Below are 21,586 nucleotides of genomic sequence, written 5' to 3'. Positions count from 1 at the left end.
TCTCTCCGAACCATGCGCTGCTGAGCGACTGTCGGTTTTCCCCTTTGTTCTAGTTTAAAAGCTGCTCTATCTCCTTTTTAAAGGTTAGCGCCAGAAGTCTGGTTCCACCCTGGTTAAGGTGGAGCCCATCCCTTCAGAAGAGACTCCCTCTTCCCCAAAAGGTTCCCCAGTTCCTAACAAAACTGAATCCCTCTTCCTTGCACCATTGTCTCATCCACGCATTGAAACTCCGAAGCTCTGCCTGCCTCTGGTGACCTACAAGTGGAACAGGGAGCATTTCAGAGAATGCTACCCTGGAGGTTCTTGATTTAAGCTTTCTACCTAAGAGCCTAAATTTGGATTCCAGAACCTCCCTCCCACATTTTCCTATGTCATTGGTGCCCACATGTACCACGACAGCCGGCTCCCTCCCCAGCACTGTCTAAAATCCTATTTACGTGACGCGTAGGTCCGCCACCTTCGCACCAGGTAGGCATGTTACCAGGTGATCCTCATGCCCACCAGCCACCCAGCTGTCTACATTCCTAATAATCAAATCAACTATGACGGCTGACCTAATCCTTTCTTCCTGGGCAGTAGGCCTTGGGGAGATATCCTCGGTGCGAAAGGACAATGCATCACCTGGACAGCAGGTCCTTGCTACAGGATCCTTTCCTGCTGCACCAGGTTGATGCTCTCCAATCATGAGACCTTCTTCCTCCCCAGCCCACGACCCAGCTGAGATTTGTTGCCTCACTTTGGGTGAGTTACCCCAGGCTCCCTGAAGCAGAGAAGATGACCCTCAATGGATTGGGGGTTCCAGGTAGGTTCAAATCAATGGCTTTTTTTGAGAGCTATGCAGCTGTGATGAACTTCACTATGTGACACCAAAGGGTTAATAAAAATATATAGGGTAAGTCTACCTGTGTGTCTGCAAAGAGGAATGTGATAGACACATTGTACAGGCCTGCCTTCAACAGGATCCGTTTGATGTCTTCACGCCACTCTGGCATCCCATAATTCTTTGAGAGTTCAATCTGGAAACACTCATACTCTGCTCTGAGAGTACAAGAAAAAGTTAGAGAAAAGCACATTGTAAATGGGGCAAATTTCAAAAGTGCTTGAAAGGATGCCAAGTTCACAGGTACTTTTATCTGTGTGCTTTTCACCAGTTTTCAAAGGGAAAGTACTAGCATACTTTCCCTTTGAAATCTGCCCCAGGAAAAAGTTCCCCAGAGATTTGTACCTCTATTCGTAGGTGTTTTTCCCATACAAAATAATGTGCCTAGCTTTGAAAATGTCAACTATGCCTGTTATTTCCCTCTTCTGATCTGAACATACCTCACAGGACCACCTATTTTTTTCATCGGCTAAAAGTATATACATTGTTGATCCTCATGCATATTTTTAGCTGGCTGTGGGCTGGGCAATTTTCAGACAGACAATTTACCCTGTTAATTGGATACTGAAAATTGCAGGTCCCAAATATTTCAGTTGAAAATTAGCATTTCTCAGAAATATCCTGCATTCGTACCACTGACAACAGGGAAGATAATTTTATAATAGCCCTCATAGCAGTAAAGTCTGCATGCATGCATGCACATTGTACACACAGAGGCCAATATTCAGTAAATGGACTAGCAGACAAGTTATCCAGTTAAACTTATCTGGATAACTTGTCCTAGGTATTCAATGGTATAAATGTCTTATTGAATATGCTTCCCTAAAGATATCCAGTTCCATATAGCCAGATAACTTTAAAACCTAACTGGTTTTAAATGATTAGGTTTTAAAGTTATCTGGCCTTGTGTGGTGGAATAATATGTCATTTAACTGGATATATTCAAAAGATGTCTGGTTAAGTGGCACTGTTTTGGTTAAAATAAAAAAGTGACTTGTGGGCCTATGGCACAATTCCCACACCCTCCCTGCTAATATCTAATAAATGGTTCTGCCAGACTGAGCATCCCCTGCCCCCTCAAAGGACATCACTAAGGGCCTGATTTACTAAGGCTTTTCTCACATTCTGTGTCTATGGGAAAATGCATAATAGGTTGGCCTGCACCCCCCCCCCCCACACACACACACACAAACACACCTTCTCTCCTCTCCAGTTCCAGAGAAATTAGCTTAAGCACTCCCTCTCTCCCACCCTAACCCTATTCTCTTGCAAAATTGAGACCTTCTGCCACGTGAACTTACTTATATAAAAGTTTACTTTGAAAATCCTTGGGTAATTTGGCTGAGTATGCACACAAACTGCCTCACACAAAGATACATCTCCAAGCAGGGCATAACCTGTGTGGCCATAAATTATGTGCATGCTTTTTAATTTAAAAAAGTATCCACATAAGTCACATATCTACTCCCTGAAATACCTCTGTTCAGTGCACATAACAAGTAAATATAAAACTAAGTTACACGAATACTGACCCCTGATTACAGGGATTTAAGCACACAAGTTGTTTTGAAAATCAAGTCCAGTATGTGTTAAAGAAGATGAAATCAGGTTAATCAAATAATCAGTTTAATAGGTTCATAAAACCCCTTTATGATAATCTTACTCCCCTAGTAAAACAAATTACAAGAGACAAACATAACTCAGATAGAATACCTGGCAAAAAAAACCTTGCTTTACAGAGATGATAAATACAACACCACGAACTCAGGGAGGATAACTGATAACTAAATGCAATTCTTAATGGAGAATAATTGAAAACTGGTTGCTGCTCCTCAGAGAGAATAATCAATACCCCTACTCTGCAGGAAAATGATCAATAATGGATCCCTACTTCTCAAGAAGAATTACCACATCTCACTCAACAATAAATGATCCCCGCTCCATAAGGAGGATAATTGACAAAGAATTCCCTGTGACTTAGATTGGCCACTGTTGAAGAGGATGCTGTGCTCAGTCGACCTTTTGTCTGATTCAGTATGGCATTTTTAATGTTCAAATAACCTTGCTCCTCATAAAAATAACCAATACTCAAATCCCAGTCCTCGAAGAAAATAATTGACAAACAAATCATGCTCCCCTAGAAGAATAATCAACAAATAATCTCAGTTTCTCAAAGAAAATAACCAATAACTACTCCTTAGGGAAAACAACTAACTATAAAGTTAATTCTAAGGTAGAAGAATTATTTATCAAATATTGCTCTAAAGTATGAGATAAAGAAACAAGACAACAACTTGGGTAGTAATAGAACTAGAAAAATTTGAGTAATTTGCCTGTGATTCAACTCTTACAGATGTGGTTCCACCTTGGTTTTATATTAAATATAAGGCATTTAACAAAGGAAATAAGACTAATTTTGTGTGCCCAGGGTCATAATGTTAAATTTCTTACACATGAGTTGCCAGTTTTGTAAGCGACTGTCTCCCACTGCCACCGACACCTAGAAGTAAAGCATTGCCCAATGGCTGTCGTAAGATCCGGCTGATCCGACAAATGTGTTGTATGGCATCCATGAATAAGACCAGTCTCATCTTGGTGGTGTTGATTTGGTTGTAATCTTCCATGTATTCTTCAATCACATGCACCATCTAAATGGAAAGAGAATGTCATAGAAAGAGCATTTAAAAGCACTATTCAACATAGTTACATGTTAACATAATAGAGGATGACAGAACAAGACCAGCTAGCCTACCCAATCTGCCAGGATATACTCTAGCAGTCAGAGTGTTGCTGCTTGTAAGATATGCTCCTTTTCTAGGACAGATTTTGTCATCTTCCTCATTTGTACTCTACCACATTAGGCAGATGAGAATTAAAGATCCCCCTCATAGGGGCAATAATCAAAACTGCCTATTTTTGCAGAATAGCAAATGTCAATAAATTAATTATTCAGTTTCCTAATAACTAGGAGCCAAATTATTTAGGGACCTGAAAACTAAGACTAAAAGGTGAAATTACTTCTTACCTGGTAATTTCCTTTTCTCTGTACTCAGACAGAGCAATCCATCCCAATTATTTGATTGGGATGTTTCAAAGCTACTTCCAAAATGGGTGGGAGTCTGCCTGTGCCCCCATCAACACCACCCCCGTGAAAGTCACGTGTTCTTGTGCTTTAACATGTATGTGATAATGCTTGTCGGAGGTATGAAAGGATGACCACGATGCCATTGGGCAAATCTCGACCAGAGACAACAATCGAATCTCTGCCCACTAGACCGCCTGTGCTCTAGTGCAGCAATTCTCAACCAGTGTGTCGCGACACACCACTGTGTCACAAAGCATAAGCTGGTGTGTCACCAGCGCCATAGCTAGAATACCATGCTCCCTGGTCTCCTGCTGGTGTGGCTACTCTACTCTTCCCCTCCTCTGCTCCAGCAGAATGCAGAGATCTCCTCCTTTGCCCAAGCTGTCAGCATTTTCAAGCCCGGGTGGAATGTAGCAGCAGAGCCAATTGCGGCACTAAGAGGCCAGCTAGAAAGAACACTCGGGGGTTGAGGAGCCTCTCCATATTGATATGGCCTGGAAGAGGAAGTGAGTTGGACCTATGCAGGAACAAGAGACCATGCTGCTGTCATGAGTAGGCAAAAGTGTGGGGACTGATTGGGGAGAAGGAGCAGTGCAAGCCAAATTTAAAGAGGCACAGTGTCAGCCCCTGTGGCTCCAAGAAAGAGAACGAGTCCTATCAGCCACAAGGGTTAGAGGAAGACAGGCTGAACTTGCTGCTGTCACTTGTGCTTTTGGGAGGAGGGAAACAGCATATGTGAACCTGTGTGAGACTGAGCACATGAGAATTAGAGACAGCCTATGTATTTGTGTGCGTGTGCCTGTGTGAGACTGATCACATGAGAGTGAGACACAGCGTGTGTGTGTGCCTGTGTAAGACTGAGCACATGAAAGTGCAAGATAGCAGTTGTTGGTGTGTGCCTGTGTGAGTTTGCATATGTGAGAGTAAGAGACAGTTTGTTTTTGTGTGCCTACATGAGACTGAACATGTGAGAGTGTTTGTCTGTGTGAGGTCGAGCATACAAAAGTGAGAGGCAGCTTGTGTGTCTGTATGTGCCTGTGTGATACTCTGCACTTGAGAGCCAGTGTATATGTGCCTGTGTGAGGCTGAGCATGTGAAAGTGAGAGACAGCCTGTATGATACTCTGCACATGTGAGACAGCCTGTGTGTGTGTCTGTGTGAGATTGAGCATGTGAGAGTGACAGACAGTCTGTGCATTTGTGCCTGTGTGAGGCAGAGCATGTGAAAGTGAGAGAGAGTGTATAGTCTCACACAGCCTGTGTCTGTGTGAGACTGAGCACATAAGAGTGAGAGAGAGCCTGTGTGTTTGTGTGCCTGTGTGAGACTGAGCACAAGAGAGTAAGAGACAGCTTGTGTGTGTGTGTGATTGAGCATGTGAGAGTGAGGGAGAGTGTATATTGCATATGAAAGAGAGAGGAGAAAGTTTATGAGCAACAACCCCACTCCTTTCCTCTAGCTAATCGAAGTCAATCTGAGGGCACCCAGAAATCAATAAGTCCCAGGAAGGGAGAACAGGGGCTTTTTTAAACCCTTATTAATTTTAATTAATGGATATTTGTGTCTACTGTTTTGAAATGTTTTATTAGTGTTTGGAACATTTTTATGAGTTTTTAATTATTGGATGTTATTCTGTTCTCCAGTTGTTATGAAATATGTATTAATTTAGTTAGTATGATTTTATTACCATTGATTTTATATATATATTTTTTTTTTCTGAGGAATGGTGATTCTGTTTTTCCATTGTTGTACTAAATATAGAGTCTGGCTTGTTGTGGTTTCCAGTTCAATTTTTGTCAGCACATTTCTATTTCTATTTATGTTCTTTTTATTCTGTATTTGGTGAGGGTCTGTCTATATTTTGCAGAAACACGGTTCCGAGTCGGTGGACTGACATCTCAATAAAGATTTGGCATTTCAGAATTATTGAACTTTTCTTGTTTAATTGTTTTTTTTGGGGTTTCTCTGCTTCCACGACAGGGATTAGGGAAAATTGGATTCGGACAGCATCTGAGGGCCCTGACGTTTATGGTCTTGGAAACCGATAAGCATGGGGATAACCTGCACAGTGCAGCAGATACTGGATAAGCTTGATGGACAGACTAGGTGGATCATTTGGTCTTTTTCTGCCATCATTTCTATGCTTCCATGTTTAAGAAGCAATTGTAGCACAGGTTATTCATCTAATACAGTATAACATTAATGCACACTATGAAAACATATAGTACCTCAGCCCCTCTGAAAGATGCAAACTGGGAATACTTCAGGACATGGGAGAACTCAGCAGCCTTTACTTACAAACAGCATTAGCACATGTTCAATTTTTGGACCTTTAATTTGTTAAATTAACTCCCCCTTCCAAGCTTTGGTGGGTTTGGGGTGGAGGAGGGAAATTCTGAATAGAATGCATTAAGAAGTGAGAGACATTAAAGCCATGATGTGATTATTTGCCATACTACCTTGACATGATCATCAATGAACTGATAAGTCTTAGAATCGGAGCCAGGTGTCATGAAATCTCCATAGAGTACAGGCTGTTGTGGAATGACCTCTTCAAATTTACTGTCAAATTCTTTCATTATCTCCTGCATTAGCTCATCAAACCACACGCGATCTTCATCATTAACCAGGCGGTCCTTGAAGACACGGCAGCTCTCATGGTACCAGAGCCTCAACAGCAGCAATTTATTCTAACATAACAAAAAAACCCCATGTTACACAGAAATATTCCTGTACTTCTGTGTAAATTTAAAGAGTTTAAAAAAGATTTACTGGAGTTAAAAGAATGTACAACGGTAGATCTAAATCATACTCTTTACTACCATTGATAAACACAATAAAATAAATAAAAAACAAATCAAATTCAATCCAGGTCTCTCTGCATTTCTCAACCTACTGTACAATTCTCATCTCATCACATTTTCTGAGCCTATAATTTCTGGATATTCCTCAGAAAATTGTAATAAGGGCTGAATTTGAATGCTTTTATATAGATTATCTTAGCCATAGGGAGAGTACTTTTATATCTGTGCAGGCTGGGATAAAGTCTGTGTGTAACTTTTACATACAAACTTTACCCACATTTTCAAAGCGAACTTATGCGCATAAGTTCACTTCAAAATGCTTGGGTAACTGTCCTTCACTATGTACAAAAAAAACCTGCACAGAATTACACCTGCTCTATCGAGGGCATAATTTCTACGGGTTAACTTACATGCATATTTAAAAAAAACAAAAAACGATGCATATAAAGCAAGTTTGCTTACCATAAATAGTGTTTTTTGTAGATAGTAGGATAAGTTAATCATTACATGTGGGTGATGATATCCAGCAGCATTAAATGAAGTTGTGTCTCCTAGCTGGTAGAACATTGAGCTCTACTGAGTATGTGCAGGAGTACCTGTGCAGATTTTGCATTGTGATCCTGCTCAGCCTATATCAGAGCTATTTCTAGCTATGTAGTCGACTCTCCAGGAAGGTGAGCAGGTATTCTATAGCTAATTTATCCTGCTAATTGCGGAAAACTATTTATGGCAAGCAAACTTGCTTTTTCATTCAATAAGCAGGCTGAATTAGCCATTACATGTGAGGAATTCCAAACTGAGGGTTGCAGAAAAGCATTTATTGAGTAAACAACCCAGACTCCATCATGGAGAGTGGATTACTGTGAGAAGAGGTTACACAAAACTGTCTGTCCAAATCTACTGACAGTTGTTGAGAAGTTGTCCAGACAGTAATGGTACCTAAAGGTGTGAACCAATTACCAGGTTGCAGCTTTGCAGATGTCCTCAAGCAGCACTTCTCAAAGATGAGCAACAGAAGCTAGCCCTCACCTGATAAGCTTTTACAGAGTCTGTGACTTGCATTCCTACTAAAGTGTAGAGTATTGAATGCACTCAGCTATCCAGTTAGACAAAGTACATTTGGCAACTGCCATACTTAGCCTGTTTGTGTCATACAACCCAAATAGTTGAGAAGTTTAGTAATGTGGCTGAGTTCATTTCTTGTAATAGGCCAAGGCTTCTTTGCAGTTCAAGATTTGAAGGGTTTTCTCTCCTTCATGTGCATGAGGTCTCAGAAAGAAGGTAGGCAGTATGATGGATTGATTGATATGGAAAGCCAAGACAATGTTTGCTAGAAACTTCAGGTGTTTATGGAGAACTACCCTGTTGTGAATTGCATTTATGGTGGAGGAAGAGAGGAGAGAGGAGACGCACCTTACCACCACTCCTGTCCTATACAGGGTGTAAGAGAAGGTTCCCGTCCTCAAAGGACCCTTGGAGCGACACCTGGAGTTTGACGGCATCTAGGAGGGATGGTCAGGGATTAAAACTGCCCCTCCTGCAGTGTTTTCCTCGAGGGAGAGAGGAAATGCACCTTACCATCATTCCTGTCCTATACTGGGGGCAAGAGGAGGTTCCCGACCCCGACAGACCTTTGGAGCAACACCTGGAGTTTGACGTCATTTAGGAGGGACGGTCACGGATAAAAACCACCCCTCCTGAAGCGCGCAGTCCACGCCAGTGTGCTGCCGAAGCCACGTGCGCGGCTTTGTTGGACTTTTCAGTACATTGGAAGTTTTCAAAGTTCTTCAATCATCTGGTATGTCAATATTTGATTCCCTCTCTCTTCTAAGAACCCTCCTTAATAGGGAGGTGGTTTTATAATTGACTGTGAGCTGATTAGACCTAGTTAAGAACTCGGGAGGATAGGCCCTCTTTTTTCTAATTGATTTGTTTCTTGTACTTAATGCCACATACTAAGAGGAAGGGCCGATTGAGGGATGAGATGTTGAACTCACCAGCAATCGATCCTCATCAGCCAAAGATCCCCGGGTTCTTCTCAGGTGCTGGAACCCTGATACCGGACAGCTCAGTCGCTGGAGGGATGGTAGAGGAGCGTATTCCATCCCCCCCTCCCCCCCAGACTCTTGAAGTCACTCATAGCCTCGGATCTCCGAGTAAGCCCACACACCCTGGGGATATTGATATATCTGCATCTATACTGATGAAAGCAGGTGCGGCTTCACAAGTGGCTCAGGCCAAAAACGACAATGCCATAACTCAACGAGACTTGGCAGAATCTAGTGGATTACAGCAACTGGGTGAACTGAGTTTAGGGGCAATGACTTCTACACCAGTGATACAAGAAGCCGCCAGTTTTATGTCATCTCAAAGTACAGTGTTGTCTGGGGTATCTGCTGGGGCGGGGGGAGATGAGCAGCTTAAGGCTCTTGCAATATGTGCAATTACTACTAAATCTGATAATATTACTTTGGAATGTATCTGGTCAACATTAAAATCAATTGAAAGTTCAATAAAAATTCTTTCACAAGTAACATTAGATACAAAAAAATCAAACAATGTCCAACAATCAATTAATTTCTAGTTTTAACGTAAAAATGAAAGAATTAGATAAAAGAATTTCTCTTATTGAAAAAACACAAACAAAATTAATTGATTCAGAAAGAATTGCCTCAAAAAGGCTTGAGGCAGTTGAAAATTCATTAAGGGCCCACAATTTAAGGATATTTAATTTTCCTGTTATAAGATCTATTTCTCCTTTAAATTTATTCAGGAGTTATATGCAACAAGTTCTAAAAATCCCTGAATCAGCCTTACCAGTTGTAGTCAAAGTTTTTTATTTGCAGCAGTTAAATCAGATAGAGGAGCAAAATATTTCCTTAAATTTAACAAACATTTTAAAGATGTCTCAAGATACAGAGATTGATCAAAGAAAACCGTTACTTATCTCTTTTGCCTTTCTATCAGAAAGAAATCATGTACTTCGATTATTTTTCAGAAATAGACAACTCAAATTTTATGGTCACCCTATTTGGGTTTTTCCGGATGTCGTAAAAGTTACGCAAAATCATTGTAAAGAATTTCTTTCAATGAGATCAGATATTATTAAGTTGGGAGCCTGATTTACACTAAAATACCTGTGTAAGGATTGTATAATTTACATGAATAATAATTATATTTTTCAGGAACCTGTTCAATTAAAAGAGATTTTGGCAGCACATCCACTCCCAATAACCTCAACAGAACAGGAGTAAGATAAAAAATGTTCTTAGCACTAATCAGCACAGTTAAAATTATAGCATTTCAATGCGTATAGCAATTCATTCTTTATTATAGACTCTCTTTACCAACCTCCTTATTATCTTATATGTCTTAATAATAATTATATGGACTTGCATGTTTGTATTTAATTAATATTGAATGATGTTTTTTCCTTCTGTTTAAGACATCAATATTTTCTGTACAAGAGTTTATTTTCTTGGGAAAAAGTTTTCAAAAATTAGAAAATAAAGAATAATAAAAAAAAAAAAGAATTGCATTTATGGTGGATAGTGTATAAGAGCTTGGAGTTTGCTGACTCGCCTAGTGGAAGTGACTTTTATAAGGAATACTACTTTCCATGTCAAGAACTTAAGTGAAGTTGACTTCAATGGCTCAAAGGAGGCTTCATCAGTTGAGAAAGGACAACCTTCAAGTCCCATGGAACCAGCAGTTTTGTACCAGAGGCTTGACATGCCACAGACCTTTCATGAATATAGATACCAGTGGATGAGTAGAAATACTGTCCACAGAAAATGTTTTGCCTCTAAGAGGTACTACACTGAAGTAGTGGCAAGGCCTGAACGAGAAAGGAGGAGCAAGTATGTTAGCAAATGCTTGGTTTAGCAAGAAAACAGGTCCAAAGTTTTCAGTTGGCATCATTTGGAATATCTGTTCTATTTGAAGGCATAATTTCTTCTAGTTGGTGGCCTTTTGGGCAAAACAAAATTGATTACCAAGCGTTCATCTAAGCTGTTAGATTGAGGGCTGGGAGACTGGAGTAATAAAGCACCTCTTCGTCTTTATTGCGACTCCGGGAGGTGGACCCCTTGATGAGGTGGAGTTGGCGCTACTTGTGGGGGGAACCCCTAGAGGTCCCCACCATTGGTAGGCAAGGCCAGAATGGAGCAGATACCCCGCTAGAGCTTCACCAGTACCAGCTCGCATTCCCCTCAGGTTGAGTCCTTGGGTACCAGGACCGGCTGAACTTATATGGTGTCTCTGGCCGGAGAGGAGATGGCGCTGGATGGAGACTGGGACCAGGTCCAGAAGCCGGCGTGAAGACTTGAGAGTAGAATAGTAGGCGAGAGTCAGGGCAGGCGGCAGTTCTCGTAGTCGTGGTTCCAGGCGAGAGTCGGGGCAGGCGGCAGTTCTCATAGTCGTGGTTCCAGGTGAGAGTCGGGGCAGGCGGCAGTTCTCATAGTCGTGGTTCCAGGCGAGAGTCGGGGCAAACGGCAGTTCTCGTAGTCGTGGTTGCAGGTGTGGATCGAATTCCAGATGAAGGTCAAATAGATCAGGAATGCAGGAGAGATCCTTTGGGGAGGAACAGGATACAAGACCTAGAAAGCAAGAAACCAAGACAAAGTCTGCAAGCCAGACCTTGCCTTAAATAGGAAAAGGAAAGGTGGAGCAGAAAGGTAGAGCAGAAAGGTGGAGCAGAAAGGTCCCTTTAAATTTAGAGCAGAGATACACACGCGGGCCTAGAGAGGCCCAGTGGGGGAGGGGCCCACGCTGAGGATGGCCGCACATCAGAGAACACCCCAGCAGAGAGGCCTACTGGCGCGCCGGAGGAGAGGCCTGCAAGGGAGTGCTCCGGGAGCAGCTGGCCACCATAACCAGCATGCCCGATCCTGAAGGATGCCATGCCGGAGAGGTGGGTGGAGGAGGCCAGTCGCGGGGAGCCATGGCTGGCAGACATAACAGTAACCCCCCTTTAGGCCTCCCTCTAGAAAGTCTGGGTGTTCTGGGATGATCCGCATGGAACCACTTGATAAGATTCTCGTCAAGAATGTTGGTGGAGGGTTCCCAAGAATTTTCTTCAGGGCCGAAACCCTCCCAGGCTAGAAAGTACTCCCATTTGCGGCCCCACTTCCTCACATCAAGGACCTCACGGATTTGGTATGTGGTCTCGTCCTCGGTGGTCAGCTGCAGGGTTTCAGGGATACTCCGATAAGGCCAAGAGAGGACAAGAGGTATCAAAAGGCACAAATGGAAGGAATTATGTATTTTCAGGGAGGTAGGCAAGTGGAGTTGATATGTCACAGGACCTAGTTGGTGGGGCACCCTGAAGGGACCAATGTAACGTGGAGCCAGGCACATGGATGGCACCCTTAGGCGAATTTGCTGGGTGCCATTCCTCGTTGGAATTGGGATGCCGGTCTTCAATGGCGATCAGCAAATTTCTTAGCCATCTGGGCTGGCTCCTGAAGCATTTTCTGGATGTGGATCCAAAGTCCCTTTAGCTTTACCGCTGTCATTTGGGCTGCAGGAGATGGGACGGACAATGGAAGAGGTAAGGGAGGAATAGGTTGTCTCCCATAAACAATTTGGAAGGGCGAAGCCCCGGTGGCGATACAGGGGTGCAAGTTTTGGGAAAACTCAGCCCAGGGAAGGAGGCAAGCCCAGTGGTCTTGGCGGGTGTTGATGTACGATCTCAGAAATTGTTTCAGGGTACGACTGGTTCGTTCAGCCTGGCCATTGGCTTGTGGATGATAAGTGGTTGTGAAGTCCAGGGAGATATGAAATTTCTTGCAGAGTTTTTGCCAGTATCTAGCAGTGAGCCTCAGTTGGAAGTGATATGATGCGGCAAACCATTGAGATGGAAGATATGTTGTATAAATAATTGAGCCAGTTGGGAGGCAGATGGAAGACAGGGTAAAGGAGTGAAGTGCGCCATTTTTGAAAAGCGGTTGACCACCACCCAGATCACTGTTACCCTCTGAGGTGAGGAGATCCACTATGAAGTCCATAGAAATGTGTGTCCAGGGCTCCTTAGGGGCTGATAGTGGCTGCAGTAAGCCCCAGGGTTTCCCCACCAGGGTCTTTTGTTGAGCACAGGTGGGGCAAGAGTCGATGTACGCTTGGATGCCCTTACACATCTCAGGCCACCAGTAAAATTGTTGGAAAAGGGTCTAAGCCTGAGCCCGTCCAGGATGGCCGGCGACGTGGGAGTCGTGTGCCTAGGGTTGGACCTTGTTACGGAGTCTGTTTGGAACTACTGTCTTATCTGGAGAGATGGTCTGGGTGGCAGAAAGGATGATGCAAGCTGGGTCTAGAATGTGTTGAGTTGGTTCCTCTTGATCCTCAGAAGAGAAGGAACGGGAGAGGGCATCCGCTCATATTCTTGCTGGCCAGTCGATAGCAGAGCTCAAAATTGAAACGAGTGAAAAAGAGAGCCCAACGGGCTTGGCGGGGGTTAAGGCACTAGGTTTGTTGCAGATGTACTAGATTTTTGTGGACCATGTAAATTAAGATACACTGTTGCGCCCCTCCAGCCACTGGCGCCACTCTTCAAACGCGAGCTTGATAGCTAGAAGCTCTTTGTCACTGATGGAATAATTTTGTTCCGCCGGAGAGAACTTTTTCGAGAAAAATAAGCAAGGGTATAGAGTTCTGGCAGAGTCGTGCTGGCTGAGAAATGCTCCTACTCCCTCGGAGAAGGCATCTACTTCCACGGTGAATGGAAGTCTGGGGTCTGGGTGCCAGAGACAGGGTTTCTGCAAGAAGGACCTCTTGATGGACCGGAAGGCTTCTTCTGATTCGACGGGTCAAGCCTTAACATTAGCCCCCTTGCAGGTCAGAGCTGTGAGAGGTGCGGCCAGCTTGGAGAAGTTTCGAATGAAACTGTGATAATTCGCAAAGCTGAGGAAATGTTGAAACACCTGTAGCCTGCTAGGCTGGGGCCATTACTGTATATACTTTAGTTTAGTCGGGTCCATATGGAAGCCATGGTTGGAGATAATATACCCTAGGAAGGGCAGAGACTCCTCCTCAAAAATGCACTTTTCCAACTTAGCATAGAGGTGGTTCTCCCTCAGACTTTGGAGTACTTGAATGACATGTGGACGATGAGAGCACAGGATCCTGGAGTATACCAGAATATCATCTAGGTATACCACCATGCACACGTAGAGGTGGTCTCGGAATACCTCGTTCATGAGATTTTGGAAGACAGTGGGAGCGTTGATAAGTCCAAACGGCATGACCAGATATTCATAATGGCTGTCCCGGGTGTTGAAGGCTGTCTTCCATTCATCACCCTTTCGTATCCAGATCAAGTTGTAGGCCCCACGGAGATCCAGCTTTGAGAAGATCCTTGCCCCTTGAAGGCGGTCAAAGAGTTCAGATATTAGGGGAAGCGGATACCGGTCCTTGATGGTAATGGCATTCAGACCGCGAAAGTCGATACAAGGGCACAGGGTCCCATCCTTTTTACCAACAAAGAAGCAGCTGGCCCCAGCTGGGAAGGTGGAATGCCAGATAAACCCTTTCTGGAGGTTCTCCCAAATATAATACGACATGACATGAGTCTCTGGGATCGATAGAAGGTAAATCCTCCCGTGAGGAGGTGTAGAGCCAGGGATCAAGTTAATGGCGCAGTCAAAGTCTCGGTGCGGGGGCAGAGTGTCAGCTGCCTTCTTAGAAAATACGTCGGCGAATTGGCTGTACTGAGGGGGCAGTCCTTTCAAGAGCGGGGTATTGAAGCAGCAAGAAGAGCAGGAAGTCCCCTTGAAACAGGTTCTTCAGCAGGCGGGGCTCCAGCGAGTCAGCTGAAGTGAGGCCTAGTCGAACTGGGGGTTATGCTGCTGAAGCCAAGGTATGCCGAGAACTACAGGGATAACATAGAAGGAGAAATGTTCGGAATGGCCTGGGTCGATGTGGCACTCTAGGAGGACCATGAGATGCGTGATCCTACCCGGGAGGGGATCCCCGCAGATAGAGGAGACAGAGGCCTGGGACATGGATGGGGAAGAATGAGCAACTGCTCCATGATGTCTCACATTAGGGAATTTCCCCCAGTTCTGGAGTCAATTAAGGCTAGCATGGAGAATTCACGACCACTCAGGGAAAGGGTCACAGGTAGTGTGAGCGGGGGAACAGGTGTGGTCAGGCCTAGGGTCACTCCCCCGGTGGAGTCTAGGCCTGGGAGTTTACCAGATGGATAGGGCAATGGGCGACGAGATGACCAGATCCTCCACAGTAAAGAGAGTCCCACCTTTCGGTTCCTCTGCCATTCTTCGGGAGACAAGGGCCCTCGCCCTAACTGCATAGGCTCCTCAGCAGTTCTCTCTACGGGCGGAACATGCCGTAAGACGGGAGAGGAAGGTTGAGGTCAGCTGGGGGCCGTCGTGCATCTTCTTTGGTCTTGCAGCTCGTGAGCCCTTTCTTGTAGGCGACAGTCGATCCTGCTCACCATCTCGATGAGAGGGTCCAGGGACAGCGGGAGTTCCCGGGCTGCCAATTCGTCCTTGATTTTCGGGGACAGCCCATCTAGAAATGTAGACCGGAGGCAGGACTCCTCCCAGTGGAGTTCTGATGCTAATGTTCTAAATTCTATGGTGTAGTCCGAGAGCAAATGACCCCCTTGGTCGATGTGCAGACGTTCGGTGCCTGTGGCTGGCTGTCGCCCCGGGTTCTTGAACACTGTATGGAACAGTTCCAAAAATCGTGGAAGATCTTGCAGCATGGGATCAGTGTGTTCCCTTAGGGGGGACGCCCAGGCCAGAGCCTTGCCCTCAAGTAAGGATAAGATATACGTAGTCTTAGTAGCACTGTCCGGGAACAGTGAAGCCTGGAGACAGTTCCTTAATCAGTGAGCCTGGAGACAGTTTCTTAATCAGTGCATGCTACACTGATTAAGGAACCGCTGGCACTGATAGGAGTCGCCCGTGTAATGCGGGGGAGCGGGCAGAGAAATGACCTGGCGCTTGGGTGACTGCACCGTAGGGAGAGTTGGCGCTATTGGAGATGCTGCTCCTGCAGCAGCCACGGAGTCCAAATGGGCGTTGAGGTGCTCCATGGAGGACGCCAGCAGTCTCCAAAACTGTTGCTCTAAGATCTTCTGAGCCAAGCCCAGAATGGCTTGTAGAGCTGAAGCCTCCCCCGGATCCATGGCCTTGGCTTACTGTTACGACTCTCGGAGGTGGACCCCTTGCCCCTAGGTAGAAATGGCACCACTTGTGGGGGAAACCCACACAGGTCCCCACTGTCAGTAGGCGAGGCTGGGATGGAGCAGAGACCCCGCTGGAGCTTCACTAGTACCAGCCCGTGTTCCCCTCAGGTTGAGCCCTTGAGTACCAGGGTCGGCTGGACTTACGTGGGGTCTCTTGCAGGAGAGGAGACAGCGCTGGATGGAGACTGGGACCAGGTCCAGAAACCTGCAAGAAGACTCGAGAGTAGAGTAGTAGGTGAGAGTCAGGGCAGGCGACAGTTCTCATAGTCATAGTTCCAGGCGAGAGTTGGGGCAGACGGCAGTTCTCATAGTCGTGGTTACAGGCGAGAGTCAGGCAGGTGGCAGTTCTTGTAGTCATGGCTCCAGGCATGGGTTGAATTCCAGACGAAGGTCAAATAGATCAGGAACGCAGGAGAGATCCTTCAGGGAGGAACAGGATACATGACCTAGAAAGCAAGAAGCCAAGGCAAGGTCTGCAAGCCAGACCTTGCCTTAAATAGGAAAAGGAAAGGTGGAGCAGAAAGGAGGGGCCGTGGCAATTTCCTGCCACATTCCCTTTAAATTTAGAGCAGAGATGCACGTGCGGGCCTAGAGAAGCTCAGAGGGGGAGTGGCCCGAGCTGAGGACAGCCGTGCATCAGAGAAGGCCCCGGCAGAGAGGCCTACCAGCGTGCCGGAGGAGAGGCCTGCGAGGGAGCACCCCAGGAGTGGCTGGCTGCCGTAGCCAACATGCCCGGCCCCAAAGGTGCCGCGCCAGTGAGGTGGGTGGAAGAGGCCAGTTGCGGGGAGCCGCAGCCGGCAGACATAACAGTCTTGAGTTAACAATATAGGGTCTGATCCTAAATGTATAGGAGGACTGCTGAAAAATTGTATGAGATATCCAAACCATATTTATCTGGGTCATGCTTGGGCTATGAGGATGAAACGAGCATGATCCTGGAGAAATTTCTGCATTGTTCTGGCAATCAACAGTATTGGTAGAACAGTGTACATGAGGTTTGTTCCTCAATCAAACAGGAAAGCACCTGAGCTAGTCAGATTGCTGGATACAACTGAGCAAAATGAATTAGTTTTCTGTTCTACTCTGAGGCAAATAGATCCATGAACGGTAGACTACCGCAAACACATCCTGGCCATATAGCTGCCACACACCTCCGCCCTAAGAGCCAAGGTGGATACATTGAAGCTTTACTTAAGGAAGACCTCAATCTTCCTATCCTGACTTTCTTGTAGGACTGCAGAACCCTTCACAAGTTCCAAGGCCTCATACACACAATATACAGCTTAGCCCTGCCCACTCTAAGATCCACCTCTGGAGTATGCCACTCCGAAGACACCAGTTTCTTTGGAACCGTATGGAAGGAAGATATTCTTGCTGGCCCCCTAGAACCTTCCAAAATGGGATCATTGTCCCTGCATTAGGCTAATGATTCTTAATCTCTAATTCAGCCAGAGCCTGGGTAATTAAAGCCGGGAGCTTGCTCCTTTTAAATAATTTAACCACCCGGGGATCATCTCCATCTGCTTCCAAGATTTCCCCTTGCTCTACAGGGAGTCCCCTCCCCCCCCCCTTTCCCACCTGGATCACCTTCCATCTCATTCTCAAGAATATGGCCCTTTAAAGAACCCTCCATTGACCTCATGGAACTAGTATACCAAGCTGGGTCCAGCTCTTTCCTTGCCCTCTTAGGCCGAGAAGGTACCAATGGACGAAGAGCAGAGGAAGACCCTTCGGTTACAGGTTTCTTTCTCAGGGCTCCATGCTTAAATAAATAAGCTTGATGCACCAAAAACAAATTCAGGGGAGAAGAGCTTCTCTACGAGACATCCACCTCATCTAGGACACCCAACTCACTCCCACTGCCTTAAAATCTTAAGAATCCCAGTGTTGTTGGGGATAACACTGGAGGCTACCTAGAGACCTCCCTAACCTCTGCAGCATTGCCCTGTGCTGTTTCCATCCCAGGACCATCAACCTCTTTATGCATGTCCTCTACTTCCAATATGATTGTAGAGGTTTGTTTTGCTGACACAGCCAAAAAGACAATGCGCTGCTGCGGCGGCTCCTGTAAGCAGGACATTTTTTCCCATGCTCCACAGCAGCAGCTATCTTGCCTCTACCATGTAGGTGCCTGAACTTTGCTGCTGCTGACAAAAAAATGTGCTCCTATCCCTTGTATCTGAAAACTCCTGCCCTGTATCATGGGACTTCCAGTCTTGGAGGTCCTCATCCTCACAGCCTTGATGCTGCCTCAACAACCAATCCCCTTCAGTCTGGCCTCTGACTTGTATATTTTCTTCTTTCTTTTTTCTTTAAACTCTTAAAAGCATAGCCCCAGACAAAGAAGAACTAGAGGGTACTTTCCTTTAGCTATCTTCCTGAAGCATCCAGCCAAGGGGAGGAGGAGGAGGAGGAGGAGAAGAGGGAAAGAGAGAACCAGCACCATTGGGTTCCAAATCTCCTTTAGTATCAGGGATCAGGAGATAGAAAGGTCACTGATTCCCAAATGCTCACCCTCCTCTAAATCAGAGAATAAGGGGAAACACCACCGCACCACTTCTCTAAGAGTTCTTCTACCAAGTTCACCAGACTGCAGACTTGGCACCTCTATCATCTGCTGGAGACAGAGAAATACTTAAATCTTGCAGACGGCACAGTTCCTTAAACGGTTATTTCTCCCTGTGGGAGCTCCAACAGCAATATGGGCTAAACCAGGCAGATATTTTCCCCTATATGTAATTACAACACTATATTAGATCGCTCCCACAGAATGCATTGAGAATGGGCGTAGTAAGTAAAATTGATGACTTTCTGCACTGTGACTGGCTGAAGGTATCTACTTCGGTCCTTTATAAAGAATGGTACTCATTGGAGCAGCAAGCTTGGGTGACAAGTCTTCGGATAAATGGCGCTCTGAGGGTGGTTTTAGGCTCCCCCCTGCATCATATCTAGCCTGTTATAAAGAGATCAAGGTACTATCTACAAATAGCAATTTACAGGAAATGCAGTTTAAATTTCTACATAGAGCATATTTCTCTCAGATAGCTGCATTTAAAGTGCATTTGTCACCCACAGCTTTCTGTGCAAAATGTTCCATAGAGAAGGGCACGCCATCTCATGCATTCTGGCACTGTCCGGTTATTTCTCAATTTTGGGGCAAAACTGACGCCTTTATACAAATGTGAATAATTCATATTTGTAAAGTATGCAATCATAAGGTAACTGTTGTATTCAAACCTTTAATCTTGATCAGATTTGATTGAATTACATTTTTTCTTTTGTTCGAATTATATGTGTTGTATGACCTTCTTTGTTCTCCCTTCCTCACACTGTGACACTCCATGTATGTATACAGAATTGCTTTTAACTGTATGGATCTTTAAATTTAATTTATGTACTGGGTTGTTTTAATCCTGTTTTTAATTTATTCTTAACTATATATATGTAAATAAGTGTTTAATTATTACTTTTTATAGCCGGAAAGACGAAACTCGGCCAGTCTGGCGTTGTTTTCAATACATTTTCTTTCCAAGGCATCAGTCTTGCTTTTGTGTTTTTTTCACCTCCGTGGCTACCCTAGACCGACTTACGTTTTGTTTTTTGGGTCCTTCCTTATCACTTGTGAGTTAGCCAGCTAAATGCCTTTGAATATTAACTCCTATGTTTCTAAATTCAATTGAATGAATATTACAGTTGGCCTGTTTTTGATAAATGTTTTCTTACCTCAGTTTGAGCGGGATCAGCCATTAACATGCCCTGAAACACTTTGGAAAGGTCTCTCAGGTTGAAGGTGTAATGGGATTTGGCTGGAGTAGGCAGCAGCTGTGATGTGATGGTAACATACACTTTAATGGTGGCTGCCACCAGCGGTGCATTCAGGGACTGTAGGTCTGGGGCTTTAGCTGCAGAAACACAAGAAATTTATCAGACAACATGAAATATATATGCACTTCAGTGGTATACATGCCTTTAAAACATGTATACCACTGAAGAGTGAACTTAGTATTTATGAAAAGTAATAAGACAACATGAGAATGGTGATGCTTACCACCTTTATTTTGTTGTTTGTAGGCTGACAGTAATGGAAACAGAAGGCCACCTCAGCTGGCTACTACTATTTTTTTTTATATAACCAATACATTATTATGTTTTAACTGGCTTATTTAGGTTTCCAGTTCAGTTTTTGTCTGCACAGTTATGTTTATACCTTATGGTCTTTTTATTCTTTGTTTGAGGGTCTGTTTGTGTTCTACACGTATAACTGAAGCAAACATAAGATATGCATACTGGGTCAGACCAAGGGTCCATCAAGCCCAGTATCCTGTTTCCAACAGTGGCCAATCCAAGTCACAAGTACTGGCAAGTACCCAAACATTAAATAAACATCAAGCTACTATTGCTTATTAATTAATAGCAGTTTATGGATTTTTCCTCTAGGAACTTATCCAAACCTTTTTAAACCCAGTTACACTGAGTGCTGTAACCACATTCTCTAGCAATGAATTCCAGAGCTTAATTATGTGTCAAGAGAAAAATAATTTTCTTTGATTTATTTTAAATGAGCTACTTGCTAACTTCATGGAGTGCCCTCCTAGTCCTCCTATTACCTGAGAGAGTAAATAACCAATTTATATTATCTTGTTCAAGTCCTTTCATGATTTTGTATACCTCTATCATATCCCCCCCAGCCCCCCCCTCAGTTGTCTGTTCTCCAAACTGAACAGCCCTAACTTCCTTACCCTGTCCTCATAGGGCAGCCGTTCCATGCCCCTTAATTTGGTCGCCCTTCTCTGCACTTTCTCCAGTGCAGCTATATCTTTTTTGAGATGTGGCGACCAGAATTGCACACAGTATTCAAGATTCAGTCTTACCATAGAGTGATACAGAGGAGTTATGACATCCATCATTTTATTTGCCATTCCCTTCCTAATAACTCCTAACATTCTGTTTGCTTTTTTGATTTAAATCATTTGTTCAGTGAGTTATCGCAATGTATTATCTACTATGATGCCTAGATCTCTTTCCTGGGTGGTAACTCCTAAGATAGAACCTAACATTGTGTAACGACATCAAGGGTTATTTTTCTCTTAATGCATCAATTTGCACTTGTCCACGTAAAAATTCATCTGCCGTTTGAAAGCCCAATCTTCCAGTCTCACAAGGTCCTCCTGCAATTTATCACAATCTGCTTGAGATTTAACTACTCTGTATAATTTTGTCATCTGTAAATTTGATCACCTCACTCATCATACCCCTTTCCAGGTCATTTATAAATATATTAAAAAGCACCAGTCTAAGTACAGATCTCTGAGGAACTCCACTGTTTACATTTTTCCACTGTGAAAACTGACCATTTAATCTTACTCTCTGTTTCCTTTCTTTTAACTAGTTTGTAATCCACAAAAGGACATTGCCTCCTATCCCATGACATTTTAGTTTTCTTAGAAGCCTCTGATGCGAGACTTTGTTTAACACCTTCTGAAAATCCAAATGCACCACATCTAGCGGTTCATCTTTGTCCACATGTTTCTTCACTCCTTCAAAAAAATGTAGATTTGTGAGGCAATTCTTCCCTTGGGTAAATCCATGCTGTCTGTCTCCCATTAAAC

General features: G+C 44.3%; 1 protein-coding gene across 2 annotated transcripts in view; it reads right to left on the bottom strand.

The window, feature by feature from the left end:
• Window positions 1-21,586, bottom strand: part of DNAH1 (dynein axonemal heavy chain 1) — a 1,058,897-nt gene that overhangs the window by 318,467 nt on the left and 718,844 nt on the right. For both annotated transcript variants that reach the window (XM_029599497.1, XM_029599496.1), the window contains exons 46-49: window positions 19,701-19,879; window positions 6,422-6,652; window positions 3,332-3,528; window positions 903-1,038 (exon numbers count right to left, since the gene is read on the bottom strand). In XM_029599497.1, the coding sequence (XP_029455357.1) occupies window positions 903-1,038; window positions 3,332-3,528; window positions 6,422-6,652; window positions 19,701-19,879 (743 nt within the window). The remainder of the gene's footprint in view (window positions 1-902; window positions 1,039-3,331; window positions 3,529-6,421; window positions 6,653-19,700; window positions 19,880-21,586) is intronic.

This window comes from Rhinatrema bivittatum, chromosome 4 (assembly GCF_901001135.1).
Source record: "Rhinatrema bivittatum chromosome 4, aRhiBiv1.1, whole genome shotgun sequence".
NCBI lineage: Eukaryota > Metazoa > Chordata > Amphibia > Gymnophiona > Rhinatrematidae > Rhinatrema > Rhinatrema bivittatum.
This window is presented reverse-complemented; position numbering and strand designations above follow the sequence as displayed.